The 16,470-nt window shown below is 36.4% G+C and overlaps 2 protein-coding genes and 1 non-coding gene across 3 annotated transcripts; 2 read left to right on the forward strand and 1 right to left on the reverse strand.

Moving 5' to 3' along the window:
• Positions 1-1,408: 1,408 nt before the first annotated feature.
• On the reverse strand, positions 1,409-1,521 carry H15M21.1. Its single transcript, NR_050263.1, has one exon. It is a non-coding gene; the product is annotated as an Unclassified non-coding RNA H15M21.1 (non-coding RNA).
• A 9,113-nt stretch (positions 1,522-10,634) lies between these two features.
• Positions 10,635-11,344, forward strand: T25G3.1 (DUF4604 domain-containing protein). The gene is made up of 3 exons (NM_059711.4): positions 10,635-10,694; positions 10,770-10,865; positions 10,942-11,344. The coding sequence occupies exons 1-3, from the start codon at positions 10,650-10,652 to the stop codon at positions 11,269-11,271; spliced, it is 471 nt and encodes a 156-aa protein (NP_492112.2). The 5' UTR covers positions 10,635-10,649; the 3' UTR covers positions 11,272-11,344.
• A 301-nt stretch (positions 11,345-11,645) lies between these two features.
• On the forward strand, positions 11,646-16,420 carry chs-1 (Chitin synthase chs-1). The gene is made up of 10 exons (NM_059712.6): positions 11,646-11,899; positions 11,948-12,089; positions 12,134-12,735; positions 12,780-12,871; positions 12,920-13,267; positions 13,316-14,787; positions 14,834-15,216; positions 15,262-15,664; positions 15,718-15,972; positions 16,084-16,420. The coding sequence occupies exons 1-10, from the start codon at positions 11,792-11,794 to the stop codon at positions 16,245-16,247; spliced, it is 3,969 nt and encodes a 1,322-aa protein (NP_492113.2). The 5' UTR covers positions 11,646-11,791; the 3' UTR covers positions 16,248-16,420.
• The last annotated feature ends 50 nt before the right edge of the window (positions 16,421-16,470 follow it).

The following is a 16,470-nucleotide window of genomic DNA, read 5'->3' on the forward strand; positions in this document are numbered from 1 at the left end:
ACCAAAAACCATGTTAGCGAAAATTCAGTCCTGAAAGTAATATATTTGGAATAGATTTGGAAGAGCTGTGGACTTCTTTTCTCTTACAAAATGTTCTAGAACACACTAAAATGGTGGTGTCTTGCACCGACAAGTACGGTGGTAGTACTTGGCACATTCACAAATACAAACATTAAGCGCGTGAGAAACAAATTGAGATGACGGCGACGATGATGCTGATGAAGACTAGGATGAAGATTGAAAACCACTAGGAGCGGCTGAGGGTGCGTGGACGGACGGGGACGGACGGACGAAGAAGATGAAGGAAGGCGGAGGAGGACACATAAGTCAATCGATTATTTCTTGTTTCGCTTCATTCTACTCGAACAATGACACTCGGCCACACACACACACACACACCCTCACACACACAAAACGCACACACTCACTCTCTCCCTACTTTCTCTCTCTCTTTCCATCTCACACGGCCCGAACCTGACCCCAACTGGGATTCAATATAGGTGGTGCCAAGACGGCAGCAGCTGTCCAACTGAATATGCTCAAACGTCTAATCATCATGTCCTACTTGCTCTGCCAACATCGCAACCACTCTCCCCACGTCGGGAGCTGAATCTAAATTCGGTGTTGATTGAACACTTCTAGGTTCGAAACTCTATGTTTCGCGTTCAGAAAGACTAAAAATCTAACAAAACAGTGTTCCTACATATACAGTCTCTAACAAAACTTTTAGTTTCCAAAAAATAGAGCTAGGTGCGATGACTACTACTGATTATCGGATCATCGGAAGGTAAATTTCTAAACCAGGACACCGCTACTTTGAGATCATCACAACCGAAATTGTCTTCTAAAAAGAATAGAATAACCTCAAAATTACGCTAGGATCTATGCGTCCATCTAGAGTTGATGGCAACCTATCAGTATGCGAGATAAGTCGGTAGAAGAGAAGAATGAGAGATGACCAACTTCTAGAAAAAAAAAGCCTATTCATAATGGTCGAAACCCGCAGCGAAACGAGGTCAAGTCATTGAAACTTCCTTGTTCGAAATAAATCAGTCACATATCTACTCACAAGTGATGCGTAAATCAGATGGATCATTGCTCCAAAATATGGTAATAGGATCTATCAATATAAAAGTTATAACAGAAATAGTTTTATAATAGCGACCATCTTACTATGCCTTGAAAACAATAAATCAGTTTCAGAATAGTTTGAAAATATGGTTTTACTACTCTCATCTTCCTGACCAAGAGCTTCCATACAGAAAATCCATGGAAAACTTCTAGACAGCTTTGGCTTTCATGAAATTTCAATTGTGAGTATGTGAGAATGCGAAACATCATCCCTTTCTATATTCCACTGAAAAATTGAGTAGAGCGCCAGTGGGCGTGTCTTCAAGCCGCCCGGGCTCTGGGACACCCTGCTCAAAAATCAATGCACACCGCTCTAGGACAACGCAAACTGCACAAACTGCAAACTGCAAACCACCACCCAAGTAGCCGCACCGGCACAAAAAAGAGCGACGACAGACGAAAGAGGGGGGTTACATCACCGAAGAAGGCAGCTAATGTGAATAAGGCGAGAATTGAGAGATAGAAGACACAACGACAAGTGCAACGTGTGGGAATAAATTAAAAACAATTTTTTCGCCAAAGACTATAACGTTCCTAAAAACTGGGCGATCCTAAAACTTTGCAGATTGATTACAGCCAAAAGATAGAGACATACTCGAGGTGATGATCGGAAGCGCAACGAATAAGTTGAAGATGAGTTAACTAAAGAACATCTGCCATTTTCGTGACTAATTTTAAATTCTGTTGCCCCCCGTGAGTATGCTGTGAGTGTTTGAGTGTAAGTCTGATGAGTGAATTTGTGTGTTATGTGTGGTGGTGAGTTAGGCCCCCCACATTGGGAGGGTTTGTTTGTCATTTCAGAATCAATAACCACGCCGCATCTTCACTTCAAAACTAGCCTTTCTCTTGAAAACCATTCATGATTCCACGAGTCAGGCACCAATTTTATGGCTTGCGATTAAAAAAGAGAGAAATCTTAGAGGATTCTTCGTCTTAGAAACCTACCCACCTGATTATAGCTTTATATTTACAGTTTTTGGAGCATAAGTACATTCGCACTGGCCTCTATTGGATCACTTCAAAAAATTTCGCTTAGGCTAAAATTATTATGTAATTGAACTATAGAAGACAGTATGATCCAAGAATAAGCTGCTTCAGTAGCAAGAATTGAACAAAACATGGTAGAAACAGCCGAGATCAACACTAGGACAATGGGAAAAAGTGAAAAAAAGGCAAGACAAGTCGTCGTATCATTAGTAGATAATTTAGACATTGTATGGGAAAGTTGTTAAGAGACTGATTTTGATAATATCAGGGGCAGAGTAGTTTGGTGATAGGGGGAGTGAAGAAGAAAACAACAAAATGTCTTGAAAAAATAGGATCCTTGTGAACATTCCTCCTAGAACCTTTTTTGCCATCACCTGATTTTTTTAAAGGGTTTCATTATTCATAAAACCGCCTGATTGGTCGCTTACTATTAGAATTTCAGGAAATGAAAAAATGGGCAACGTTAAATGCTCTATAGAACTAGAATCACTGAAAATCTTAACTATGAATCGCAAAAATACAAGTTCCGAAGCTTTCAACCACTTCAGAAAAACTGTGTCAGCATTAGGTTGCAGTAAAAATATAATTATGTGTATTAATAATAATATAATTCATAATAATATAATATAATTATGTGTATAAAATATAATTATGTAATATGTGTATTTGGATATGAACTTCCAAATACAAAGAAAAGGAAAGAAGTTTATATTAAGGTCAAACGAGTATTAGAAACGCAGATGAGGTTGGAAGATGACACATTCAACTCAGTGAGACACTCATTAAATACAGCCTGCTTAAAACCAGAAAAACCGTAGTAAAATTATAAAGTAATTTCTAATTTAAATTATAAAATTCAAGGTTCAACTATTCAAGAATATTTTTAATATGGAAAGGTTAGCAGTAAAATGGCACAGAAATTATCAAAGTCAGACTTCACCAAAAAACAAAATACTAAAATTTGTGAAAAGTTGACGAACTCTAGATTTGTATTTCACTCTTCCTATAAACTTTTTTCCATTAACGGATTTTTCAACTGATTTCGACCTATTTTAGGCGTACTTCGAAAAAATTATTTCAATTTTTTTCTTCAGATTTTGATATTAAAATTTCTAAAACCATGGAATTAAAATGTAAAAAACATGTCCTTGGAAAACAACGTCATTATATTTTTGGACTACATATATTTAAAATTTACTAGCACCAATCCAAAGTTTCAGATTTAGAAAAACAAAAAATAAGAGCAAATATTTCGAATTGTCTAAATTAATTAACATATTTGTCATAAAATAGTTGAATTGGTTTTCAAAAATGAAACTTTCAGTTTTTGCTTTGAAAATAATTTCAGTTAAGATGAAGAGACTAAAAATGAAAGAAACAGATCATCACATGATACGAAAGGTTGTGAGAAATGTTCAGAGTGCATTTGATTGAGAGGAATAGCAGAGAGTAAGAGACAGGAAGTTGCAGCATAAAATACATGACAAACGACTATTTTGACAATTTTTCCAAAAATTCAATATTATAAATTTAAAAATAAAACTTTTTAATGGGAAAAATGCAATTGTTTAAAATTAGGCAAATATTTGTTTTAGTAAACTAGTAAACTTAGTCCCTTCACAGAGATTCTAAAATTGTTTAGAAGTGTTTTATGTTTGACGAGTCGTTAAAATTAAGCAAGAATCGAAAATTGTCTGAAAACACCGAAATTCATAATGACTTCTTAAAAAATTATCAAAAAAGTTATAGAATAAATTTTTTCGAACAATTTGCAACTAAATTCCGGGTAAACGATTAGTTTGTCTAGAATATGTTGATTTTAATGTGTAAAACACGAACAAATTTATCAAAAAAAATATAAACATTACTGTAATAATAGGGGTTCTTCGCCTAAAAAATTTTAAGGTCAAAATTTGAAAATAGAACATTTTTTATATTCAGAAATAAACCAACGTTGATTACTTTCTATCGTAAGTTTAAATTGATTTTGAAATTGCTTCTTAAAGACACACAGATTTGTTCAGATGGGTCTCGGCGCGTAAAACAGTTTATGGTAGTCTCTACTTTGAAAACTGATTTTAAACAGAAAATAACCCGCTAAAAATGAAATAATTTTATTTAAAGATGCAAGGCAGCAGTTGCAAAAACTCAAAAAGTCTACCATAAACATTTTGCACACCGAGACCCATCTGAATAAACCCGTGCGATTTTAAGAAGGCACGTAAAAATTAAGTGCAATTACGATACAGACTAATTCCAAAATTTTACAAAAAAAACCGATTTCCACTTTTCTTACGAAGAATGGTCCGCCCCAGGAAGGTAGTGTCAATGATTAATAAGAGGGAGAGAAAGAGAGCAGGTGACCAAACAATGAATGTCATGAATATGCAAATGGCAAACGGGCGGTATGAGGAAGGAAAAAGAGCGAAACTGCTGCTGTTGCTGTGATGTGGTGACCTGATTCAGGAGAACAACACCAATTCAGCAAATATCTAGATGAGAATGGGAAGATAAGAAATTAGATTTGAAGTGGAAACAGTCCAGATAATAACGAAGAATAAGCATTGAATAAGATTCATAGAAAACTGAAATTCAGTTTATACTAAAATACGAAGACAATGTTAATTTTGATCAAACTAATTCATATAAATATATTCAGTACAACAAATCAACATTTGTCTTATTCCCAACTGTACACTTTTTAAGTTTGGAAAAAAGAGAGACGAAGGGCGAACAGATAAAAACGGAAGTAGTGACTTGGAAACAAAGAGAAGCATTTCAGAAGATGTTGTGAAGAATAAGAGTGTGGAAGAAATTGAGAGAAAGAGCACCCAAGTGCTAGAGATACGCAGACAATGCAAGTTTTGTGCGTTCTTCAAGCAAACACCAAGGTGACACGTGGCAGAGCCATTCTCGGAGGGTCCCAAAGCGGCAGCGGCGCGAATTTAAATTAAATCATTTTGAATCGGGTGTGTAGCGAAGAAAAGGAATTCAGATATGAAAAAAAAACATGCAGGCAAGCACTCACACACACACACACACACACACAAACACACACAACTCACACACACACACAACTCACACACACACATACGCTCACACACAAACTGAGTTGAGATGAAGGCGATATGTAATGTCAATAAACGGGCAGGGGACGGGCGGACCGACAGACGGCACAAAACGACTAACCATGAAGGAGAATAAGTTCGGCCCATCACCACGATCCCCACTCACTCACTTAGGGAAATTTGAGAGAAACAGGAGACAATATTATATATATAGAGAGAGAGAGGGAGCGTCATTTTCGCTTGCGGATGTATTTTGTCTTGCCCCGAGTATTGCAAAAACGAAAGAAGAATGAAGGAAGAGGAGGAGGAGTCGATCGATAGTGCGTGACGATATAACAGCTGCAATTAGAACTGGGTGACACTCCCTTTGGCCCTTCATCATCCCGACCACAACCTCTATGTGCTTCTTTAGGCAGTAGGCCGTAACCTCACGGTGACCACTAATATCCATGATAACCTCACGAATGGGGGCCAAACTAAAAAATTCTGAAATTACTCGGCAATTCGCCGCAAATTATCCACCAACTTTTGCATCTTTAGATTACCAAGCGCAGAAGTTGCTTTTAGGAAAAAGTTAGATCAAATTGAAAATATATGAGAAGTGTATAGCTTAAATTAGTAGAAAGTGCACAGCGAAAGTTGGTATATAAGTTTCTATAGTTTGTAGAAACATTGCAAAACGCTAAAGATGGTGAATACATTGCAGCGAATTGCCGGGTAACTATCCTTCATAGATATTTGATTGGATTGAGACAATTGTTTTCTGAGTGACAGTTGTTTGGTCTCACAATTAGGTAGATTCGAAATTTGGTGCAGTTTGTCGCAACACAAACACGTGTCTAGTCGTTTTAGGTGAGCATTATTATGAGCATTATTATTCTAGGGTTACTGTCTGACTGTAACATATTCTCTCAAAAAATAACTCTCACGAGAAATAGGTATCTAGAGCAAACATCCAAAAAGATCGAATTTTGAAAATGGACCTTTTTATTTTAATATCACTATTTATCTAGGAAAAAACTAGAAAAAAGAAACAACACCCTGTGAGCCAATCTTTGATTCAAGAAGAAAACATGAAAATTCTAAAATCTCATATAAATTCTCACATTTGCAGTTAGTAACAGCCCTCATTGATTAAAGAAAGGAATTTAGGAGAGACGAACTCGTTCTGTGGGCGAAAGGAATCATGGTCTAGTTCCGGTATTACAAATTTCCAAACGAAATGGGCAACAAGAAAGAAAAGGTGATAAGAATTTGTGGGAAATCTTTATCACAAATAGTTGATCAAAGCTGCACTTGAGAAACACAATGTATGCTTTGATAAATTTAGAAACAACAGAAAAAGTTCACCTCAATGAGGAAACCAAATGTAAAATAGTACATGCAATTTCTATGACTAATAATCGTAATCTTTAGGAACAAACAAACATAAATTGAGTTTCGAAATTTTTCGAAAAGGATAGGTTTAGAATGTGAAACTTTGGATGATTACTAAATATGTTTCTAAAAGTAGAAATGGAAATTCAGAGTAAAATCATTAAAATCTTAGGATCCGCCCTTATGGGATAAATATGCAGAACTGAAAATATTTCAGTTGACGGTTTTCCAGGGAAGTTTACTAGATTACCAGTATCATAAGAAGCACAGAAGATTACCTATAAGTTATTTCAAAATGGGGAGCAAGTGGGCGGAGCTTCAAACATGAAGAAAGTGTCTTCTGGTTTTCGAAATTATTTTTTTTGGAGTTTCACCCGATAAACGTTAGAAATATTTTGGCAGACAGTTGCAGTGTTAGTTGATGCTCAAATCATAGAAATTGGTCAAAAACTACAAATTTCTCAAAATGAACCTAAAATCCTGAAACTGGAGCAATGAACTAAAACCTGGATAATTGAATGATGAGGCGAATTTCGAACGAGTAAAGGAGATTGGAAGTGATGTGAGTGAGAATGAGAGTGTATCTTTGTGAGCGTTTTGTGTGTGTGTGTGTGTTTGTGTGTGTGTGAGCGGGGACATAATAAGAAGAGCGAAATGGATGGAAAGGAGGAGAAGGAAGAGGAGGCGGAGAAAGTAAGTGGTGGAATGAGCGAGGATGGAATGATTTGAAGGCTGTTGCTGTGTGGTCATGGAGTAGTCCAATAAAATACATAAAGAATCTCCAACTCTTAAATTATGGGTAGGTCGAGGTATAGGGTGTAGTCCGAACATTTACAGATCGTATCGGAACCGTATCGTAGAATCTATAATGTGATAACAATTTACTTGAAAATCGCAGTGTGCATGTATGGGATTAAATATAAATTTGATAGACTACAATTGGAGAATTCATCAAACATGAAGAAGAAGATATTGCACATGAATTTCTAATTAGTAGATAATGCCAAATAATTTTCGAAGTAGAGAACAATATTGTTCTCTTTTATTCTTCAATATATTGCGTAAAAGACTCTCACATGATAATCTGTATTTAGAGGAGATGTACAAATAATTAGACGGAAATAACTAGATGAGTGGCTCTTCAAAACATTTGGCCAATTGGTGCCAAATCAGCTAGTAATTTTCATAAAAGTATACTGATAACAAGAAATTATTGAAAGTTCAAGGGAATTTGAGGGAAATTCCTTTTTTTTTTTAATTTATCGAATTTTAAATATATTTTTTCAGCTTCTTTAAAAGTTTTCGTCAGTGTAGTTTACTGTAGAATTGCGACCAAATTTCAAGTTTTCAAACTATTTTTGACTAGCTAAATAATATATATAATACATAGTCGAACTCATACGAGATTTGTTTTTTGTTCGTTGCCACGAAGACTTACCTACATTAATAATTTGTTTCTGGGGTTCCATCTTCTTCTACTAGCCAGCTATCTCAATAAATTGTTGTTTTTGCTCTTGAAAACTTGACGCACATTTTTTAAAAAGAAAGTTGTAATTATTTTGTTACTTTCAATCTCAAAACCGATTCTTTAATTTATCAATTTCAAAATACGAGCTCAGCCTTGAGAGATAAGAAAAAAATGGAAATGCATTCTTACTAAATCGTCAGAAACATACATTCTTAACAAGATTAGATGAAATTCGGTTTCACTATAAGTTCCCTCCGCTATGAAATGAGAATGAACCGACAACGATCAAAAATCGACAAGAAACAGTGAAAGAATGTTTGAATGAACACAAAAAGTATGAAGATTAAATATCAATAAAATAATTGTTTCGGCAAAATTGACACACTGATACAACGCGACTTTTATTATATACTTTTAATACCATCAAGTGATCACAAGAATTTTTAATAATATTTTTAATGTATTGCATTTTGTCATATCTTAAAATTATCCGAATAAACAACAATTATTTCAAAGAAAACTTAAAGGGAAATAACAAATGACCAACTTCACAGTTTCTGGAAATTTTCATAAGAACCTAGAGATATCATTGACAATTTTCACGACCTTGAAGGTAGTGGGGAAAGTGTTTAAAACTACTCTTACGGTGACAAAATGGTCCACTATCACAATAAAACTTTTCAAACATTTTTTGAAATTTTTTGCCACTCATTATAATTTTGGAAGTTGTCCAAAAAACGTTTCTTTTCCCTACATATTTTATACATTGATTTTTTTTATTTATTCGTAATACAACATTGTATCGGTCTGAACATGCGAGATATTGCTTTGGATTTCCTCAAAAGCTCTTATTTTCAACATTTTGGCAATTGCCAAAGAGTTGGCCGGAAATTATGAAAAATCTAGAAATTTATTGGACTGTTTTATTATGATATTCGGTCGTTTTGGATCATTTTAAGTGCATTTAGACTGGTGCTACTCAACCCTTACGTGTAAGTGTAAACTATGTAAAATGGAACATTAATGACAAATGGACAACCATACTGTAGCCAAAATCTCTTTCAACGCAGAATGGAGATAAATAAAATTATGGATGATTTACTTTTGATACGATCCGGATTCACAAAAAAAAGAAAAGATGATGAGATCAGTTTTATTGAAGACTAAAGGGTTTTGAACAGATTGACTAGAAACTCTACATACACCCTAATTCATGCAAGCAGTCGTCATTTCGGAACGTCCCGGGGCACGAACAATTCGTAACGTGGTCGAGAAGAAGGAGGGAAAACGAGAGAGAGAACGAGAAAAAGTGTTGACTTGTTGCGGAAGAGACACTGAAAAATTGACTCGGGCCCAGAATAATAATTGACAAAAGTGTGAGAGATTTCCGACGAGCGAGGGATAAGAAATACGGAACTGATCAAGATCACATGACTTATGGATAAAAATGCAAACCGATTGAACTTGGAAACTCAGCAAATCAACTTTTATGTTTTAATGACGATAACTTAATTCCTCTTGTTTGAAATTGATTGAAACATTGCCAAAATTACTGCTGTCATGGAAAAGTTTATGTGACTTTTAGGGCATATGATGATTTCTTGATTTCATACTTCAATTAAAAACAACTGATAAAAATGTTCTAATGTTTCAAAGAACAGCGCAAAGAAAGATAAACTGTCTCAAAAATTATTTGGATCATCTTCAAACATGACGAAGGCATCGAATATTCATGAAGACTCCGCTCGAATTTCATTTTATTTTCTCTGCTTCTCTAATGTTACATATTTTCTACTTTTGTTTTTTTTTCAACCAATACAAACAAGGGAGCAATACGTTGAAGAATTAGAGTCAAAATATATCATGAGACGGGAGGAGAGGAGGAAAACGCAATTGTGAGCCGAATAGATAAACATTTTCTGACTTTACAGGAAAGAAAAAAGTCGGGTGTCACATGTTGGTGAATGGAATAACAGTCAAATCTTACTACAGAACCATACCTAAATAACATTTTATGGGAAAATTAAGAAATTTTACAGAGAAATTATGTAAATAATTAATTAGGAAGGATTTATCTTATTCAATGTTCGCAAATTGCAAGCCAACTTTTATTACGAGACCACGAAATTCTGAGAATGCTTAATGCACAGCATATTTGACGCGCAAAATATCTCATAGCGAGAACTACAATAATTCTTTAAACGACTACTGTGACTCTGTTGTCGATTTACGGACTCGATTTTCAAAACGAGTTAATGTTAGAATTTTCGACATACCAAATTTTCTTTAGTTTTCTCGTTCCGCTTTGTCATTTTTTCTGTGTTTTGTTCCAATATTTTATCGACCAATAAAATATTTCCGTAAATCGACACCAGTGCTACAGTAGTCATTCACAGAATTACTGTAGTTTTTGCTACGGGATGTTTTGCGCGTCAAATATATCGCGCAATACGCATTCAAGCTGCATTGCAATGGTGTACGGTGAAACACCGCATTTGACGCCAACTTGCCGACATCATTATTTTTTAAATAAGAAATATTTTTTGATTTTTAAACCAAATATCTTACGAAAAAATTAGATAAAAATTAGGAATATGTACATTTTTCAGCTACGGAACATGTCAAAGCGAGGACAATCATCTTCAATGTCTTACAAAGACAAGGTAACAATTGAAAATATAAATGGTTCATTTGTTCATTCATATGAATATAATCAATTTCTGAAAAGACATTTTCAGGCAAATCTTCATTTCGTCGAACAAGAAGAGCCCGCTTTTATTAAAGCAATGAAAGCAAAATTGGGATACAAGGAACCAGCTAAGCTCGAGGACAAGGTTAAATTCTGATTTCCTCTGTAAACGGGAAATTTGATAAGAATCGTCCAACTTTTCTTTTTATTTTTAATTTCAGTACGAAGATGAGGCCGGCCCAGCCGATTTTGACGACGATGAAACTGATTTAATGCGGATGAAGGAAGAAGATAGACCACAGGTGGTTGTGTTAAACGAAAAGACTGATTTGACGAAAGAAGAGCTTGAAAAAGAGCTGGAAGAAAAGAAAAAGGAAGAAGGTGACAAATTGATTGCCGAAGGGAAAATCACTTTCAAGAAACCAACAAAACGAGCAGGAGATAGTGCTGCAGCTGACGAAGAAGAAAAGAAGAAGAAGAAGAATGCTCCCTTGCCAAAAGTTCAAAAAGGTCTCTTATCGTTTAACGATGAAGATGAAGAAGAATATTAATTTTTTCCGTTTTTATCTTGTTTTATTGAATCTAAAATTATTACCTTCGCTGAATAAAGCGTATTGATCTCTCTTTCTACACGTATTACTTCTCTCAAATTTTATTAGCAATAATAAACAAAAAGTGAATTAGCTTAAAAAACATTTTTGAGAATTAAAAGCTAAATGACATTCAGGAAAAAATGAATCCCTTCTCCAATGATTTAACGCTTATGAAGACTGAGTAGACCTGTTTTTATAAAAAATGACTACCGTACTACTTCAAGAGACATGTAGGGTTACGAGTGGGTCTTGCAGCGAAAGCTGGAGGTTGCTTCGAAATTCACTTTTTTCGCGCGAAATTTTTCTTTTGTAAACAGTCCCATTTCGAGAACATTTTCAGTCGATTTGACCTTTTTATTTGGATTTCAGCTCTGGTTCAAACTACGTTTATCAATCAACGAAACAGCAAGCGCGAATTCACCTCGAGTCTGGGTGTGATCACCCGTTTTTCGCCATTTCCTCTTCGTTCGTTACCAGGATGAACGATGGGGAAAACTATTGGAATGCGTTTCGATCGCACAAAAGATCTGCCACTGATGGACCGACCCTTTCGCCATGGATGGTCACAGTTTTACAGGCGACAAAGGTAATAAAACGATAATTTCTAAAAATGACTTTAAAAAATTATTTTCAGCTACTTCTTTTCGCACTTTGTAATATAGTATTAACACTTGGATCAGTTTTTTCGAAACTCATCGTATTGATCATGGCTACTAACATCGTCCCTCGAGCTCATCTCATTGGGAAATTCGCCAGGAAATGCACGAAAGCCGCCGGTAAGATTCATTTCCTCAAAACGTCGTAATTATTTTTTTTTCAGTTCGACGTACATCTACAACAACTGCGGGAATATATCTGTCGCTACTATTGATTCAGTGTTTCCCTGATACTATCAATCTGATACGTTCTGGCATAGATATGTGGAAAGGACAATGTGGTCAACTCGTCAAGTCAGTGGTTGTTCTGGAATCTCTTCGAGCAATCGGACTCGCCGTTCTGAGCTTCCACGTTTTCCCTCAATTGGATCTCGCCAGATGCCTTGTTCTCAGCGCATGCTTCCCACTTGTGGCTGTGTTGCAAAGATCTTTGGTAGCAATGGTTTCTGCTGCTAGAACAGGAAGATCATTCCGAAATCGTCTCGGCCGATGCTTCGTTGCAATTCCACATGTCATTATGTTCTTGGTTCTCATGAGTAGCTGTTATGTTTGGGCGCTATTTGATAACAAGTTCACAGCTATAATTGCACTTCCGATTGGAGTAATTTGCACTTCAGCTGGCTTTTGGGAATCTTGGATTGACACAACGCATTCTGGTACTTCATTTGATGAGTTATACAGGCTCAAATATGCTGTACGGAAGATGAACACCACCACGAAACTTATTGTTTCCCTCATGCGCATCGTTTGTACAGTTTCAGTTCTGGTGAGCATAATTGATTTTTTCTGGAAGAAAAATTGTACTTACAGGTATCTGCTGTCTATATTAACGATCACAAGAAGCTTAATTCATCTCATTTTGTCAAGGCATTCTTTAGTTTCAGTACACGGCAACCCCACACGTGAGGATATCAAAAACTGAAGCATTTATACTAATTCCCTAATTACAGGAGGCTTCTTCTACTAGCCACCGGAATCATTGTTCTCCATTTTGTCATGCGAGGGATTTCACGCTTCTTGGCTGCTCTTGATCTGCATCCGTTCTCTTTCGTGCACCCACTCTCCATTGCTCCTCTCATCGCTTATGGATACGTCCGTTATGCTTGCCAATCACCCACATGTTCAATAGCTCGACGATTGGCTAGATTTGGTCTTCATTGGGTGTGTGATCAATGGTTCCAAAGCGCACGAGGAATCGCATCTCCGGACTTTTACATTTGCCTTATTTGGTTGTTGGTAGGATGCTATAGAGGATGGAGATTGGTTAGACAACGATACTTTGATACGAACGAAGAAATGTAAGTTGAGGCAATTTTGTTTTCATATTTCAATAATTATGTTTCTAGCATCTCTTCAATGCCTCCTGTCTGTAATGGCCTCTGCATCGAGCAATCTCTTGTGGTATTCCAACATTCACTGAATCGGCAAGAAAAAACTATGCTTACCGAAGAAGAAGACATATCGGATGAGAATGATGAGCTACGAATTCGAAACGATGAAGTTGACAGAGTGTCTACGGTTTATGGATGTGCAACCATGTGGCATGAAACAGAAACCGAGATGCGACAAGTACTTCGTAGTATTCTGAAGCTTGATGTGGATCATGCGACACGTATGAACAACAAGAAAGCTAATGAACTTCGATACCGATTGGAAGGTCACATTTTCTTCGATGACGCATGGGAAGATGTCGAAGAAGATGGAATAGAGAAAAGGCAGCCAAATGAATACTTCAACATGTTCTTTGACTTGCTCAATGAAATGACTGGTGAAAGATTAAATGAAGAAGGAAAGATGGAAACAAGAATTCTCGTCAATACACCTTACGGTGGTCGTCTTGTTGTAAAACTTCCATCAGGAACTTTACTCTTCGTACATTTGAAGGATAAAAAGATGATTCGACACAAAAAGCGATGGAGCCAAGTTATGTACATGTATTACCTTCTTGGTCATCGTATCATGGATTGCCCACTTTCTATTGAAGATAGACAACAGATGGCTGACAACACGTTTATTCTGGCTATTGATGGAGATTCTAAGTTCGAACCTGACGCACTTCTTCGTCTTCTCCACTTGATGAATGCGAAAAGTGATATTGGATGTGCTTGTGGAAGAATTCACCCAATTGGAAATGGTATAATGGTTTGGTATCAGAAGTTTGAGTACGCTATTGCTCATTGGTTTCAAAAGGCTGCTGAACATGTTTTCGGTTGTGTCCTTTGTGCGCCTGGATGTTTCTCATTGTTCCGTGCATCTGCATTGATGGATGACAATATCATGCACAAGTATACTAAGACCGCTTCCGAACCACGTCACTACGTCCAATATGATCAAGGAGAAGACAGATGGTTAAGTACATTGCTTTTGAAACAAGGATATCGTATCGAATACGCCGCTGCGTCTGATGCTGAAACATACGCTCCGGAAGGATTCGAAGAATTTTTCAATCAACGTAGACGCTGGACTCCTTCGTCGATTGCTAATACAGTAGATCTTCTGATGGATTACAAGAGAGCTTCAGAAAATAATGACGCCATTTCATATGCCTACATCGCCTATCAATTCCTTGTGATCTTCTTCTCAATGCTCGGACCTGCCATTATATTCACTATGCTCGTATTCGCCCAAGTTGCTGCTTTTGAACTTCGAGGATCTGATGTGATGCTCTATAATGGAATTCCGATAGGATTTTTCATTGTTCTTTGTTTCACAACAGAGTCGAATATTCAACTTATCTATGCCAAGTACATGTCGATTGCGTACGCGTTCGTAATGTTGGCTGTGTTAGTCGCTACCAGCAGTCAAATTGTTCTCGAGAGTGCGTTTTTACATTATCCCTTCATCCTGATTACGACAATTTTCAGCTGTTCTCGCTCCTACATCTCTCTTCATTGTCACAATGGTCGGAATCTTCTTCTTTGCTGCATGTCTTCATCCAAAAGAATTCACGAATATTATCCATGGTGTCGTATTCTTCCTCATGATTCCATCTACATATGTGTTCCTCACTTTATATTCGCTCATCAATCTCAACGTTATCACGTGGGGAACTCGTGAAGCTGTCGCTAAGGCAACGGGACAAAAGACGAAAAAAGCGCCTATGGAACAATTTATAGACAGAGTGATTGATATTGTGAAAAAGGGATTCAGATTAATCAGTTGTCGGGAGAAGAAGGAACATGAAGAGAGACGAGAGAAAATGGAAAAGAAAATGCAGAGAATGGAGCTAGCCTTGAGAAGTATTGAGGTTATCTTTAACTTTAGAAATGTGAAATTAATAATTTATTTTCAGAGTGGTGCCGACGTGAAGAAAATTCTCGATGCAACAGAGGAGAAGGAGAAACGTGAAGAAGAAACTCAAACTGCAGATTTTCCGATTGAAGAGAACGTAGAGAAGACTCAAAAAGAGATTCAGAAGGCAAACCGTTATGTGTGGATGACAAGTCATAGCTTGAAAGTTTGTGAACGAGGAAAACTGAAAAGTGCGGAAAAGGTTTTCTGGAACGAGCTCATCAATGCATATCTGAAACCGATCAAGACGACGCCAGCTGAAATGAAAGCCGTCGCCGAAGGATTGGCTTCTCTACGAAATCAGATTGCTTTCACTATTCTTCTCGTTAATTCTCTTCTTGCTCTTGCCATCTTTTTGATTCAGAAACACAAAAATGTGCTCAGCATCAAGTTCTCGCCAATCAGTAAGCAATATTACCTTTATGGTCAATTCAAAAAATTTGTTTTTTTTTTCTAGAAAACTTCCGATGGACGAAAATGAATGAGATGACTGGACAATACGAGGAAACCGATGAACCATTAAAAATAGATCCACTTGGAATGGGAATTGTTGTTTTCCTTCTAATTATTCTTTTTGTTCAAACTCTCGGAATGCTTCTCCATCGACTTAACACTATGATAGGAGCTTTCCAAGAAGTGAAAAATTTGTACGAATACGGAGTTTCACCAGTGATAAATACAAAGAATGATGATGAGAGGATTATGAATAATGGTATTTTCTTTTTAAAACTAAGTTTAAAGACGAAACAACTCAAAATTATTGATGAATAATTGTCATTAAATGATTTTAAATTTTCGCAAAAACTAAAGATATAATTTTCAGCTCGTCTAATGATTAATTCTCTCGGTGTCAGTACTGGACACGCTGCCGACGGCTATACAAGGCATCGCGGAGAGGAATCCGATACCGGCAATGTTCTCTACAAACTTCAAAAGGCTCGTCTCGCAAAGCGAATGCAAAGAAGTGCACTTTCCACAACTGAATAGTGCTAAAATTGATTTTTATTTTTTATTTATTGCATACCAATTAGTATTATTATTATTGCATGCTCTTACCTCATCTCTCGCCTTTATTAACTTCTGTTGAATGAATTTGTAACTAAAATAAAGAAGAGGAAACTTTTCACCCTCTTTTTAAATGAGAAACTTTAAGGGATTATATTGTTCCTGCTTGGATATTTTATTTGAATTATCCGCTCAAATGTCTTAC

The sequence above is a fragment of the Caenorhabditis elegans genome, chromosome I (genome assembly GCF_000002985.6).
Source record: "Caenorhabditis elegans chromosome I".
Taxonomy (NCBI): domain Eukaryota; kingdom Metazoa; phylum Nematoda; class Chromadorea; order Rhabditida; family Rhabditidae; genus Caenorhabditis; species Caenorhabditis elegans.